Source organism: Fusarium odoratissimum (assembly GCF_000260195.1).
Source record: "Fusarium odoratissimum NRRL 54006 unplaced genomic scaffold supercont1.15, whole genome shotgun sequence".
NCBI classification, from domain to species: Eukaryota; Fungi; Ascomycota; class Sordariomycetes; order Hypocreales; family Nectriaceae; genus Fusarium; species Fusarium odoratissimum.
In genome coordinates, this window is record NW_022158701.1 from 432,053 (window position 1) to 445,461 (window position 13,409).

Here is a 13,409-nt window from a genome sequence, read left to right on the forward strand (position 1 = left end):
AGTGCTTTCCTTGATCAACCCCGCCCATCAAGCATTCGGCCGAGAGACAGAGAATACCACCGCTGCCTGGCATCAATTGTAATTAGTCATTACGGGAATTACACTGAATAAATCACCTAGATCAAAATGGACTCGAGCTCAGCGGTCAAGGGTCAAGATGTGCTTGCAGGACTTGATCGTTTCAAACCTCTTCCCGACCTCCGCACTCATGCAGACGATTGGACTGGTGTAACTTCAAGGCAGGAAAGAAAGCGACGACAGAACAGGCTCAATCAAAGAGCATGGCGTGAGCATACTCCATGACATGGCGGCATGGCTTTACTGATAACTAGACCACCGATAGGCCGAAGAAAGGGTGCTCATTATACATCAGATGGACAACAATCCCAGACTGTCACAGCGACATCCACTCATACTTCTCATGATGATTCGGTGGTGTTGAGAGACACTTTCCCTTCGATATTTGCTAGAGCACCGATCATTGGCGATGGGATTTTACTCATACCCAATGTATGCGAAGCAGAGAGACTTCGAAACTTGATACGTCAGTCTCTTGAAGACTATTCACTACAAACCCCGCGCCCATCCAACTTGCACATAATCATCCGCCTAAATGTTCTGAACGCCATAGCCGACAACGCCACAGTAATTGGATTTCCAAAGGAAAGTCTATGTCGGGATGAGTTCATATCGCCCTTCTACCAGACCGGCCCAATCCAAATCCCATCACCCAACTGTCCCGCGAGTCTTCAACCAACGTCGCTGCAGCGCTCGACGGCACATCATCCCTGGATAGACCTGTTCCCTTTCCCCAAGTTCCGCGACAATGTTCTTCGTGGTATGCAAAAAGGGTTGTTCGACGATGATGAACTCTGTGGCGATCTGTTGGGAGTTGAAGGAGCAGGAGTGGGGGAGCAGCCGTCGCTTTTGGTGTGGACTATCGCTTGGGATGCAAGAGGTTGGGAAGTAAATGCCGCGTTTGTGAAGAAATGGGGGAGCCTGATTCAAGATTGCCCTGAGATCATGGATTCGACGAATTATTGGCGGAGAAAGAGGGGACAACCTGCGTTGACGTTTGATGTTGATACTGACACCGGTCCATGAAATAGGAAAGGCTCTTCAAAGTCGATTATGGCACGTCCTGAGAATACCGGGCAACACTCAGAAGATAATATGAACTGTGGCATGTCTGTGGACCGTTATTGTCCCTTAGAAGCCTCCGCCTGCTGCGAGTCATCCCTCTTGGTGTCCGATGGCACCGTGGGAGTACTTGTTGACCTCGTCATCTGGCCTCCTTCTCTCATACCTCCCTGGCCAGCGTCGCCCTTCAGCAGGATATCATCCACAAAGAAACTGGCCAGGAGACATAGAGCCATAAGAGGTATAGTTGTGATGAAGATCACTCGAAAACCTTGCATGCGCGCATCGATGATAGCGCTTTCGAACTCTGGTGTGTTGGGGTCTCCAACAGCCCAGGTTCCATCCAAAACACGGTCACGAAGCCATTCCGGCACCTCGCTGGTTTGTGAAAGGGCTTTGCTTAGAGTTGCATAGTGTGCAGGTGTGGACACAGCGATACCAACAACGCCGCCGAGGGAGCGAAAGACGTTGCGAGTTCCTGTCGCTACAGCACGGTCTTCGTCTGCAGAGTTGGCTTGTAGTGCAACAAGGCCTCAATCGGAGTTAGTGCATTAGACAAATTGACAGTCCATCGTCAAAGGAAGCGTTCGACGTACCTGGCTGATGGACCCATCCTATCCCAGCTCCTTCAACAGCTAGAACTACTACGTAGACGGCGACATGAGTGTGCTCATTGAATAGAAGTTTGAGGCCGGCACCGATCGTCCAAATTGCGAAACCAGTCCGTAAGATGGGCATGTATCTGTAGATGCGTGAGGAATTACATCGGCCATTCAACCACAAGTCCTGCTTACCTTGCATAACGAGCCATGATAGGCCCTGAAGCAGCGCCAGCAAGTCCTTGCGCGAGCAGAAACGGTACTATGAGCATCGCGCTCTTCAGAGGCGTGAAGCCACGAACAGTTTGGTAGTATAGAGGAACGAAGTACTGCGTAGACTGCCACGCGAAGTCGTGCAAGAATCCTGTGAGGATGAGAACAGCTGGGGATTTCTGCCTGAACAGTCTCAAGGGAATGATGGGGATTCGGGCAGAGAAAGCCTCAATAATGATGAAGACAAACAGCATGATGATGCCGATAGTGAGGATGGAGACGGTCTTCACATTCTCCCAGGCCCACATACTTCCACCAGAATTGATCGCCATCTATGTCAATCATTAGAACATGTAGCTCCTGGGGTGCTCGAAATACTTACAACCGTCAGCACGATACCTGCTATTGAGGCCATAACACCCATCCAATCAATCTTGCGAGCCTTTTCCTTGAAGCTCCCAGAAACGGGCTTCAGAGGCAAAAGTAGGAGAAGAAGCAGAAAACACACGGCTCCCATTATCGACGGGACCCAGAACGCCCATCGCCATCCGTCAGTGGTCAGCTGTATTAGCCCAGCGGCCACAAATGGACCGGAAGCAGCTCCGATCCCAATGGCGAGGCTGATAAATCCTTGATACTTCCCTCGTGATCTCAGACTGACGAGATCACTTACGATGATAGCCACTGAGGAGCTTATGCCACCTCCGCCAATGCCGCTGATCGTACGACAGACATACAGCCAGACGGGCGTACGAGCGAAGCCACAGAGGAGACCACCCACCACGATACAACACATTGAGAACAATAGGATGGGCTTTCGTCCGGTGATATCGGATATTCTTCCATAAAGTGGCTGAAATGAGAGTTGGCCGAGAAGGTATGACGTTCCGACCCATGTAACAGTCGGACCAGCATCGAGAGCCTCAGATATAGTGGGCAATGATGTTGCGACAGAGTTCATGTCGAGATATGAGATAAAGTAGCAGAAACATAGACAGAGGTAGGCAAGAATGAGTCGGAAGAATGGTAGACGCTGTGATTGATCTTGGAGCTCTGGATCTCCGCTGTTGCTTTCGGTGTCAAGATCAACTGGTTGGTCTACCGAGCCAGCAACGGAGTCGGCAGTCGCCGTTTTCTCGACATGATCAGAGAGGTCACGATTAGACTGAACTGTTGCAGGCTCGATTGCGTCCATTTGAGGCAGTGAGGTCATGGTGAAAATGTTGAGGTTGAAGATGAAGTTTGGAAGAGAAGCTGATCTTAGATGGAAAGCGCCTTCTCATTGTTATAAGGTGAGTTTCGGTCGGAGGGCTTACCCATCTCGCATTGGCCCTAGCAGCTTAGAAGCGGATTTCCTTTTGTTGCAATTGAAGATTTACGTGATCACTCATCGAATCAGTTGGCTTGGAGATGTGTTTCCGTGTTGCCAAGATGATCCTTCGGAAACCCCTCACGACAGATCACCTCGGGTCTCTGCGATGTCGGCAAACAATTGGCCAACTGAGTCACATAAACTGCGATTTGATTGATGCCTGCAACTGATAGAGGCCTTTTAGTGTTATTTTCGGTCAGTCTTGTACTATACGTATCGCTTGAAAGACCATTCTCCATGTCCAACGACTTGAACGTCAGAGTCACTATCTCCAAGCACGACCTCTATTTCTGTAAATGGCGGTACACTCACGTCAATTTGTACCTCGCCCCCCTGGACTAACTTCCAAGAGACTAAGACTTTCCCATGCGGTGTCAAATGCGACGCTTTCGCAGATGTAACACCACCACCAACACAAGGATCTACTCGACATCTCGTCCACGCGGGTGTCAATTGCTTCAGGCCTGCGACACGCTCCACCATAAACTTAGCCACTGCACCATAGGCGTAGTGATTGAAACTGGTCATGTCTCCTGGATTGATCGAGCCATCAGGCAGCATGCTGTCCCAACGTTCCCATATTGTTGTCGCGCCCATTGTCACAGGGTATAGCCATGAAGGACATTTCTTGTTCAGAAGCATGCCGTATGCAACATCCATATGTTGTGTTTTTGCCAAAGCTTCGCAGACGAATGGTGTTCCTGCGAAGCCGGTGCCAACGCGGTATTGATTAGCTTGAACAATCTCAGCGAGACGGTTGCCTGCCAACTTCAGCTGGGAAGGCGTGGTGAGTAGGTTGAAGCAAATGGCTAGAGCGTAGGCTGTCTGTGAATCTGATGTCAAACGGCCAGTTTCCGAAATATAGTGCTTGGCATATTGTTCTCTGGCAGTAGCTGCTTTTGCCCTGTAGATAGAGGAGTCGTCTTTTCCAAGAATATCTGCAATTCGAACCATGATGTCATATGAGTGTATCAGAAATGCGTTGGCGACGAGCATCATGTCAGTTGCTGACTTCTGAGGAGCGTCTGGAGGAGCACTGGGGTCAAGCCAGTCCTGGTATCCATGTCAGTAAAGCGTCCTCAACGGGCGAAAGAAGATAACACTTACAGCTAGCTGGAACATATTTGAGTCCCACAAATGGTACTTGTCAGCTGCCTTGTCCATAGGCACAGCATCCAGCCACGCCACCATCGAGTCATACTGCTGAGCCAGAATCTCGGAGTCCCCGTGTTCCTCCCACAACGCCCAAGGCGCTAGTACAGTGACATCATGCCAGATCGCAAATGGATGGACTTGAGCAAAGAGGCCATCCACGATGGTATTAGGGGAGACCATCGGTGGGATACCATTGCGCTTCTTCTGTTCGTAGTAGAGGCCCTTGAGCCAATCGTTTAAGATTCCGTGGCATCCATAGAGGAATGTCGCTGTTGGGGCGAAGAGAGCGATGTCGCCGGTCCAGCCGAGACGTTCATCCCGCTGAGGGCAATCTGTAGGTATAGAGAGGAAGTTGCCCTTTGTTGACCAACGGACGTTACTCCATAGCTGATTGAGCATGCTGTCTGAGCAGTGGAAGTCGCCTGTTTCTTGCATATCGGTATGACAAACAACAGCATCCACTTTATTCAGAATGTCGTCTTGGGGCCCAGGCCAATTGTCGATTTGGGCATATCTGAAGCCATGGAATGTGAACCTAGGCTCATAGACTTCTTCGCCTTCACCACGAAGAGTATAGGTATCCTTGGCTTCACAGTGTCTCAATGGCCTGGTTCCAAGCTCACCGTTTTCTAGGACTTCGGCATGATAGAGGGTGATCTTGTGGCCTCTTGAGCCGTTTACACGGATGCGAAGATAGCCAACCAGATTTTGCCCAAAGTCGAGCACTAACTTGCCTGAAGGCGTGTCAATCTTTGAGATTGGCTTGATGCTCTCAATCCTTCGAGTTGGCTCCGCTGATCCAGCGACGAGTGCTATATCTTCAGACAAAGGCGGTGGAACTTCGACTTGGTGCCAATCTCCTGACACAGAACCTGCTGCTGACCACCCTTCTATTTCAGCAGTGGCATCGTACTTCTCCCCGTCGTAAATCTCAGCCATTCGGATCGGTCCCTGGGTCGTATTCCATGTCTCATCTGTCGATATTTTCGAGATGGTTCCATCCTTTGCTGTGATCTCGAGTCGAGCAAACAGCGCTGTCTGCGTTCCATGGATATTACGCTTTCCACCCTCAAATCCCAAACGGCCTTTGAACCACCCTTCAGCGACACGAGCTCCGATGCAATTCTCGCCATCGGAAAGAAGTTCCGTCACATCAAAGGCCTGATATCTCAGTCGATGCTCATACACTGTCCATCCAGGCGCAAGAAAGTGATCTCCGACTCTCTTTCCGTTGATCTCAGCTTCGTAGACTCCATGAGATGTGATATACAGCCTTGCGGACTGAATGCCGCCAGTGATGCTGAATTGTTTGCGGAACAAGTCTTCAGGCAAGGGTTTGCCCTGTTCGTCGGACCATGGTGCTGAAATGAGCTGGGTACCTGACCAATCTTGTCGGTTCAAGAGACCAGCTTCGACAAATGCAACATCGCTCCAAGGCGTTGGTTCACGTTCGTCGGAAAGGTATGATCTTATTCGAAACTCATAGCGTTGGCGAGAACTTAGTGGTTCGCCACTAGGCCAGGGAACGAGGTACGCTTGCGATGACTTGACTTTGTAGGTTTTTGCTTCATGAGGCTGTCGCGACTTTGGGTCGATTTCTGTGAGTTCAATCTCATATGCTTCCTGCGTGGGACTTGAATGGGTCCCTTCAAAGCGCCATGAGATGCGAGGCTTTGTCTCGTTAATTCCAAGAGTATTTCCAGGTCTGTAATGTTCGAGTCTGACGTCGACAACTTTGACGTTTGCCATTGTGATGGTGGCTGGAATGGAAGACAACCCTGACAAGGCGTCAGTCAGCCCATTGTAGTTTCATGAGATGAGAGCTTTTGTAATGGTACGATATCATCGCCAGCTCCAGCTTTCGGTCATTTGTTAACGCCGGGTCAATGACAACCGATGAGGCTCTTGGCTAGACTTGGCTTCCTCCACATCCCGATGAGGAGGCGTTCCGCTAGGTGCGGTTTACGGCTGAACTTCGCTTCATCATGTACGCCTCAGGTGGAACTATTTCCAATTTTGGAGTTGGGGACCGATCTGGAGCGGTCTAGAGTTTGATGAGTGCATCGACAGCTCCGAGCTATGAAGGATCTAGTGGTCTGATGATCGACTTTGATCCCTAGCGGGCGAATGCATGGGTAAAAGTCGGTTCATTATAGCTCCGTGAGTCCCATACACGAGTCTACGTAGATGATACATGGGTCTCACTACGTAACGGAATTATGCATTGGCTCGACATAATGAAATCTAGGACGATTTTGTAGAATACAAAACACAATGACCCATACCGTTGCAAGAGGCTCCTAGGGAAACAAGAAGATAACTGAAATTAAACTAGTGTCAAAATTAAGTGGTCTAAAGGTCTAAGATATACTAAACTTACCTAAAATCTTTTTATTAGTTAGGATGAAGGTCCTAAGTTTTCTTACCTCCTTAGACAGTTAGCTTCTAGCTCTTCCAAATATTCATTTTACATCCAACTTTACTTGGGGTTGAGATGAATCCATTCTGTTTTGTGGCCAGATCCAAACCAGAGTATGTCGATACTTTCTCGAAGAGATTGGGCTAGCCATGCACGTTGCATTAGACAAGTACATCTACCCGAACTCAAGCAACCATTCTTCAACGATGACTAAAGGCTTGGAACATCGCTTCACAACAACCATCAGCGCATCTGTAGAATATGCTTGATTCGAATTTGGCTATCAACGCAGGCTATCATGAACCCCATATCGATATGGAACAAGGCAGCAACCCTGTGTGTAAAATCACCAGAGATATCAATCAGCACTATTAACACTCGAAGTTCCCTATCCTTGCTAAGGTCGTTGAGTTTGAAACATTATGCCTCCTCAGTAATAGCAGTAGTAGACCTTTCTTTGAACTTTGGCGCCGGAGTCTTAGTCTGGAAGAGATAATCGATCTGGGCATAAGTAATGTTCTTGGTCTCGGGGATTTCGATCCAGGTAAGAACGAATCCAATGACGCAGAAGCCAAAGAAGACGAAGCCAATCTTGCCTCCCAGGTTACCCTGATCAGCATTGAACATGTACGGAACACAAAGAGCGAAAGCCCAGGTCATGAAAGCATTGACGAAGAAACCAATACCAAGAGTCTTGGCTCGAAGGACGGTTGAAGGAACTTCGGCTGCCACGATGGGATATGCTGATCCTGTGCCCAAGTTACCGGTGCAAGCAGCTAGAAGAAGAGATACGCCGATGAATCTATAGCAGTTGTTAGTATAAAATGGTGGTAAAGTAGTTTGGGGCAACTCACCTCAATGCTGTTTGGTTCTGGGGCCAGAAGCCAGCAACACCCATACCAATAAAGATGGCTCCAGCAACAACAAAGCTTGCGAGGATAGCAAACCTTCGGCCAACCTTGGACATGATAACCCAAGAGACAAGGGTACATGCCATACTCAACCCAACGCCGATCTGGTTGAGAGTGAGCGAGAAAGTCGGGGTCATGCCAGCCATGATGAAGAAGTAGGTAGAGTTGGAGACCAGAGTTATTCCCATAAACTGCTGGAGAGTGTTGAGCAGAGCAACAATACGAGTTCTTCGCAAGTTGGTACCCTTGAAGCACTCCGAGAACGAAGGCTGCTCTGTATTCATTCTCTGTTCTTGTTGGATTGTAGCTTCGATGATCGATATTCGTTCATCGATATTTCCGCAACCAAGTGTAGTCAAAGCCTTTCTGGCTTGGTCGATTTTGTTCTTACCGGCGAGGTATACAGGGCTTTCGGGGACGACTAGGGCTGCGATGACAGAGTAGGCGGAGAAGGCCCACTGAGAAGCGAAAGGGATCTTGAAAGCCCAGTGTGTCATTGTAGCGACCTCCTTGAACACGACCGTAATGGCAATCATCTGACCAACAGTCTAGTAACGTTTTGTTAGCGTCATCTGTATGTCGGTAGATAGTAGTACTCACGATCATGAAGGGATAAAAGCCGAGAAGTATAGTTCGAAGCTTGGGTGGTGAAATCTCAGATACGTATGTTTGGCATGTCGACATGCTAATACCCATAGCCAGGCCAATGAAGAACTTTCCAACCAAGAGAACACCGCGTCTTTGTTCGACCGTCCCGGGATTGCCGGACACAAAGGTAATTGCAGTTCCTGGAAAAGTCCAAGTTAGACTGGATCAATATTTAAAGCTTTCCTATCTCGACTTACCAACGGCAGAGATGAGACCTCCAACTCCAAACATGATCTTTCGACCGAACCGATCTTGAAGGAAGCCATTGCTTGCTGCGCCAGCCATGATTCCCATTGCGCTAAAAGCCTGCCAAAGACCTTGCCACAAGGCTGGAAGGATGAAGGTCTCGCCAAAGGGAGAACCAAAGGTGATTCTACCTGGTCAGCCATTTGCATCAGATACGGGTTTGGAGGTTTTCGACTTACGAGAACATAGGGAGGGCATTGATGGCTCCTTGGACGAGGACATCATATCCGAAGAGGAATGCACCACAGTTCGCGAACCAAGTGAAAATGATGACACGAACATTCTCTCTCAGGAGCTTCCAAACAGTTGTGTTGCTCTCCTCCGCAACCTCAACAGCTAGGATAGTCTCCTTGTGGTCAACTCCAATGGAGTCAGCCTTGCTTGTAGTTCGCTCAATGTTCGACATTCTTGAGAAGCTCAATGATGTTGAGTGTGAACATCATGATCAAGCTTGGTATCAGGAGTTACTTATAGGGACAGGATGATAGTTCCATCTCATGATCCAGTGCCGTGGTTCAACCGGCACGATACCAATTAAGCTCATGGTGCATCTGGGGCCCCGGACGATTGACAGATCTCCCCGCATTAGCTGGGATTGTTTTCGGATCTGTGGAGGAGGAAAAGTCTGGAGGCTTGAATTAAAGCACCCTTGGTCGGGAAAGTGGAGGGAATTCGGTGCATTTCACACCGAGTAATATTGGCTGATTGACCGTACGGATCATATGATACCACGACTTAATTTTTCCATAGGTTGCATGTCCTGAAGTTCATTTTGCCACTTTTTGGAATAGTGACATGATTTAATGTTGGTGGCGATGTCTTGCCCAGTTGATTGATTCGGACACCAAGCCAATGATTTCTCAACCAGATACATCAAGCCAAAACCATTGTCAAAGACCAAAAAAGAAAGACAAAAAAGAAAGTTGAAACAAACCTTTTAAGACCCTAGGTAGGCAAAAGTGCAAAGACTCAACAGGAATAACTATTGATTTCTAACGTTGTGCCATTGTGAGACATACTAGGTTTATGTTGCGGCACATAAGGATTTGCAAAAGTAAGGAAACAGCATATAAAGATAGCTATCAATCAACCTCGTTCAATTTTGTCGTACTCTATTGTAACTACGGCGCCTCATGAAGTCCGTATATCGTCCGTATCTTGTTCTCATCCCCTAGCTCTCCCGGCTTTTGCGTATCCCAAAGCTCAGCTGCATCTCTCGTGCTATCAAGCTCTGAACTTCCTATTTGTAATATCTGCGCATTGCCCAGCTCAGCCTTTGTAAAATCGGATTTCTCGATGTTATCCACTCGCTCCGTCGTCCGTTTACGCGTGAAGCGTCTCCATAGACACAAGCCTACGCCCCCAGAAATCAAAAGCCCCGCTACTGTGACGCCAACTGAAATTCCAACCAATGCTGCCGTCGATAATCCTGGGTCATTTTCGGAGTTTGTTGCTGAGTGATGTGTTGTCTCCGATGAACCCGTCGAGGTTTCTGATGCTTGAGACGCTGTCGAAGCTGGTGTTGAATTTGATACAGATGTTGCTTTGAGCTTTGAAGAATTTGTTCCTGAGATATTGAAGGATCCGGAATTTGCGAGCGGGATATCCTTGTCCGATGAGTACAGAGCAAAGTGAAAGACAGTGTCTTCGGACTCTTGGGAGAAACCACTCGAACTTGCGTTCCAAACGTGCGAAGTATCAGTTGTGTTTTCTTGACTCTGGTTAGCCAATTGGGGACCAGACAGGAATATCGATCATATTTACCTAACAGTTTGCTGTACCATTCCACCGCCAATTTCGGATAGTCCTGCCATAGGAAGAGATTGCAGCCTTTATGATCGGTCTTCCATTTGATTTCAAATTCGTCGTCAACTTCATAAACTTGATTCTCGGACCACGGTGCACTCGATAATTCGGGTGTAATGAAGTCGGAACTACACTGCACATGGCCCGCAAAAGCTATAACCGCAACACAAGCTGGTAAAAGGCCAAGCATCGTAACAGCAGCTCAGCTTGAGGCTCAAAACATCTGAGAAAGTACTGCAAGAGGGGAAGGAAAGAGATAAAAAGTCTCATGCTGCGCCTCAATGCAGTTCTTAACAGAATATCTCATGTTTGTCAGATTATAGACCCTTGTCCCGCTAGCCAGCCTCCCTAGACAGCACGATACCACGATGTTAGGCCCAGAACTCGATGCGAGGTGAAGACGGATGAGTAAGCAACGAACAAGCCAATGAACAACCATGATAGTTTATGGGCGTTGGATTTAGGTGCAGGTAATGACGCACTTGACTTTTGATAACCGTTGAGTAAGCCAATAGAAGTTTAACATTCTACAAAACAGCGTGTTCAGGGACTTATTCCCGCATTTTTAACGTGGTGAGTTGGGTTTAAGTTTCAGAAGGATCAGAGGCTAGTAAGGATATTCTGAGGCGGGAAATGACTTTCAAAACTCTCGAAACTAGCCTCCTACGCGTAGGAAGAGAAGCCATGTTGCCTCCTAGTCTGCTGACTTATTGTTCTCGATAATGATAATAGTACGGTCGCCGAATTTTAACTGCAGAAATAAAGAAGCCAAGAACACCAAAATAATTACAAAGAACAGGAATGACAAATAAGACAGCACGACTTCCCGGCGAAGAACCAAGAAAAAAGGCAAGCCATGCTCCCAAACAGAACCCAGGCAAGACAAGATCGCGATCCGTGGCATCGTACATCAAGAAGGGGAAGCATAAAACAATGCTTGCCAACAGGATTAGTAGCCTCTGCCGATATGTCGCTCCAAGGGCACAGGCGATGATCATGCTTGCAGTGGTGTACAAAACGACCGCCATACAGAAAACCCCTTTGTCGAAGTGGTAGTATAGTCCATCAGAACGAAGAGTTTTCCAGGCAAGTGAAAACAATAAAGAAGATACCTTCTAGAAGACGCAATTTGTGCTTCCACATCCATCGCCATAGACTGAAATGTCCTTGAGGTAGGGTTTTTTCTGGATGAGATTCCTCCGACGATATAGGAACTGGCCCCCCTGTGAGAAGTAGCCGAATCTCGCCTTGCAGCTCTTTGTCAGTGAGGTTTTCCCAAATCATGCCAGCAGACATCAATTGTTCTTTGATTCCGTCCGTCATTTTGAGAAGACTCTTCCAGCCTTCAGGCGATGCTGCTATATTATTTCGTTTTAGCGTCAAGCGTGCCGTCGTCCATAACACAACAAGGCCAATACTCCACGAATGAAGAAGAACAGTCATGACGAATAACTGAAGAAATGAAAAGCCCCATTGATATTCGACAGATTCCTATGCGTGTCAGCTTTTGGTGGGATCACAATGCTATGAACATACTCCACTCCTTATTGGTTGACATATTCCTTCATCTTGGACATCTTTCACATTGTATACCTCATCCTCAACCAGAAATGTCAATTCTGAACTGTGTCGATAAGGGTTAAGAGGGGTTGAAGAGGCCATGCCGGTAAAGTTGGCCGTCCAGTTCCAGTAAAATGGGGTGGGGAGATACAACGCCTTGACGTACGTTGAGGGGTGGCCAGTCCAGTGTTTTGTTACGGAGATAGGTTTTCTGGCCGTGCTTGGTTTCGTGACCACCCTTTCCATCAAATCCATAGAGCTGAACATCTAGCGAGTAGTTAATATTCAATACCCTGACCAAACAGACTGGGGGGTGCATACATTGTGAGACGTCTCTCTGCAGCTGGCAGTCAGCCTGTGTGTTATTCACGTCTTCCCACCCATCACACGTGTCATAAAGCTCCGCAGAAGACCTGGAAGTCATTATTGAGTCTAAAAAACTTGTAAGCTTGCGTACTTGACTATGTGCCTGGTAAATCGCCTTACTGCCTTTCCATAACACGGGATAGTCTTTGTGAAGATCATCTACTCTATCCCCATCTCCTATCACATAAGCGATAGGGGCGATTGCCGGAAACTGGATGAGTTTTCCAGTAGTGCCGTTAACATAAGCCTTATTGTACGGCGTATAACCGGTCATTGAACTGGCAAATGTCGGGAAAGCAAGAATGAGTAATGCTGTCCAAATCATGAAGCACATGACCTTTTTGGATGCGAGGCCAACCTTGAAGAAGCAAGAGGCCAGTTTCGGCTTGCGAGCGCGGAGTTGTCTTTCTGGAACCTGATAAGCCACACTGTGCTATAAGCCGCCGGCTTTGTAATAAGAGAGAGTTGGAGATGTTCGACAAACACTCGCCATGATACAAGAGCCACGAGTGTCTGGTCCCCTCGACCAACAACCTATAACTCTATGTTAATCGCATAATCATCAGGTCTAGCCTTCGCCACGGGCACTTACCAAGTCCCATATAACGTCAATGAGCTTTACGGTCCCAAAACTAAGTCGACCCCAGCCAAGCGTAATCTGAAAGAATCCCCTAGGCGCCCACCAATCAAAACTATCACGCCGATCTATCCCATCGAACCGAAACTCTCCATCTGGCTGGCAGGGGCTTTCTTCGTCGCTGAAGTCCAGTGGCAACAGACATAAATAGATGAGCAAGCCGGGGACAGATAAGTTCCAGGAACCGACACAGAGAACCTGTCGGATGAGGCTCAATTCGAATCGTCGATCATTTTTGTGACGTTTTCCAAAGGAGGTCAGATCATAAAATGCGTCTTTGAATGCCTTGGCTACTGATAAATCGCCTGATTGTATGTAGCCGAATATCCCTCGCCAA

At 47.9% G+C, this 13,409-nt stretch overlaps 6 protein-coding genes across 6 annotated transcripts; 1 reads left to right on the forward strand and 5 right to left on the reverse strand.

The window, feature by feature from the left end:
- The first annotated feature begins 19 nt into the window (after nt 1-19).
- On the forward strand, nt 20-1,900 carry FOIG_09364 (uncharacterized protein). Its single transcript, XM_031209611.1, has 2 exons — nt 20-286; nt 344-1,900. Exons 1-2 carry the CDS (start codon nt 127-129, stop codon nt 1,102-1,104), a joined length of 921 nt encoding a protein of 306 aa, XP_031060698.1. The 5' UTR covers nt 20-126; the 3' UTR covers nt 1,105-1,900.
- FOIG_09365 (uncharacterized protein) lies at nt 471-3,175 on the reverse strand. The gene is made up of 4 exons (XM_031209612.1): nt 2,335-3,175; nt 1,935-2,284; nt 1,737-1,882; nt 471-1,672 (listed from the first exon to the last, which is right to left on the reverse strand). The coding sequence occupies exons 1-4, from the start codon at nt 3,163-3,165 to the stop codon at nt 1,200-1,202; spliced, it is 1,800 nt and encodes a 599-aa protein (XP_031060699.1). The 5' UTR covers nt 3,166-3,175; the 3' UTR covers nt 471-1,199.
- Nucleotides 3,176-3,344: 169 nt separating this feature from the next.
- FOIG_09366 (uncharacterized protein) lies at nt 3,345-6,545 on the reverse strand. The gene is made up of 2 exons (XM_031209613.1): nt 4,432-6,545; nt 3,345-4,377 (listed from the first exon to the last, which is right to left on the reverse strand). The coding sequence occupies exons 1-2, from the start codon at nt 6,226-6,228 to the stop codon at nt 3,532-3,534; spliced, it is 2,643 nt and encodes an 880-aa protein (XP_031060700.1). The 5' UTR covers nt 6,229-6,545; the 3' UTR covers nt 3,345-3,531.
- Nucleotides 6,546-7,149: 604 nt separating this feature from the next.
- On the reverse strand, nt 7,150-9,293 carry FOIG_09367 (uncharacterized protein). The gene is made up of 5 exons (XM_031209614.1): nt 8,883-9,293; nt 8,655-8,830; nt 8,410-8,597; nt 7,753-8,357; nt 7,150-7,700 (listed from the first exon to the last, which is right to left on the reverse strand). Exons 1-5 carry the CDS (start codon nt 9,107-9,109, stop codon nt 7,319-7,321), a joined length of 1,578 nt encoding a protein of 525 aa, XP_031060701.1. The 5' UTR covers nt 9,110-9,293; the 3' UTR covers nt 7,150-7,318.
- A 490-nt stretch (nt 9,294-9,783) lies between these two features.
- Nucleotides 9,784-10,832, reverse strand: FOIG_09368 (uncharacterized protein). The gene is made up of 2 exons (XM_031209615.1): nt 10,468-10,832; nt 9,784-10,414 (listed from the first exon to the last, which is right to left on the reverse strand). The coding sequence occupies exons 1-2, from the start codon at nt 10,697-10,699 to the stop codon at nt 9,825-9,827; spliced, it is 822 nt and encodes a 273-aa protein (XP_031060702.1). The 5' UTR covers nt 10,700-10,832; the 3' UTR covers nt 9,784-9,824.
- A 742-nt stretch (nt 10,833-11,574) lies between these two features.
- On the reverse strand, nt 11,575-12,709 carry FOIG_09369 (uncharacterized protein; the record flags this gene model as incomplete). Its single annotated transcript, XM_031209616.1, has 5 exons — nt 11,575-12,000; nt 12,046-12,336; nt 12,391-12,406; nt 12,459-12,501; nt 12,556-12,709. 5 exons carry the CDS (start codon nt 12,707-12,709, stop codon nt 11,575-11,577), a joined length of 930 nt encoding a protein of 309 aa, XP_031060703.1.
- Nucleotides 12,710-13,409: the final 700 nt, after the last annotated feature.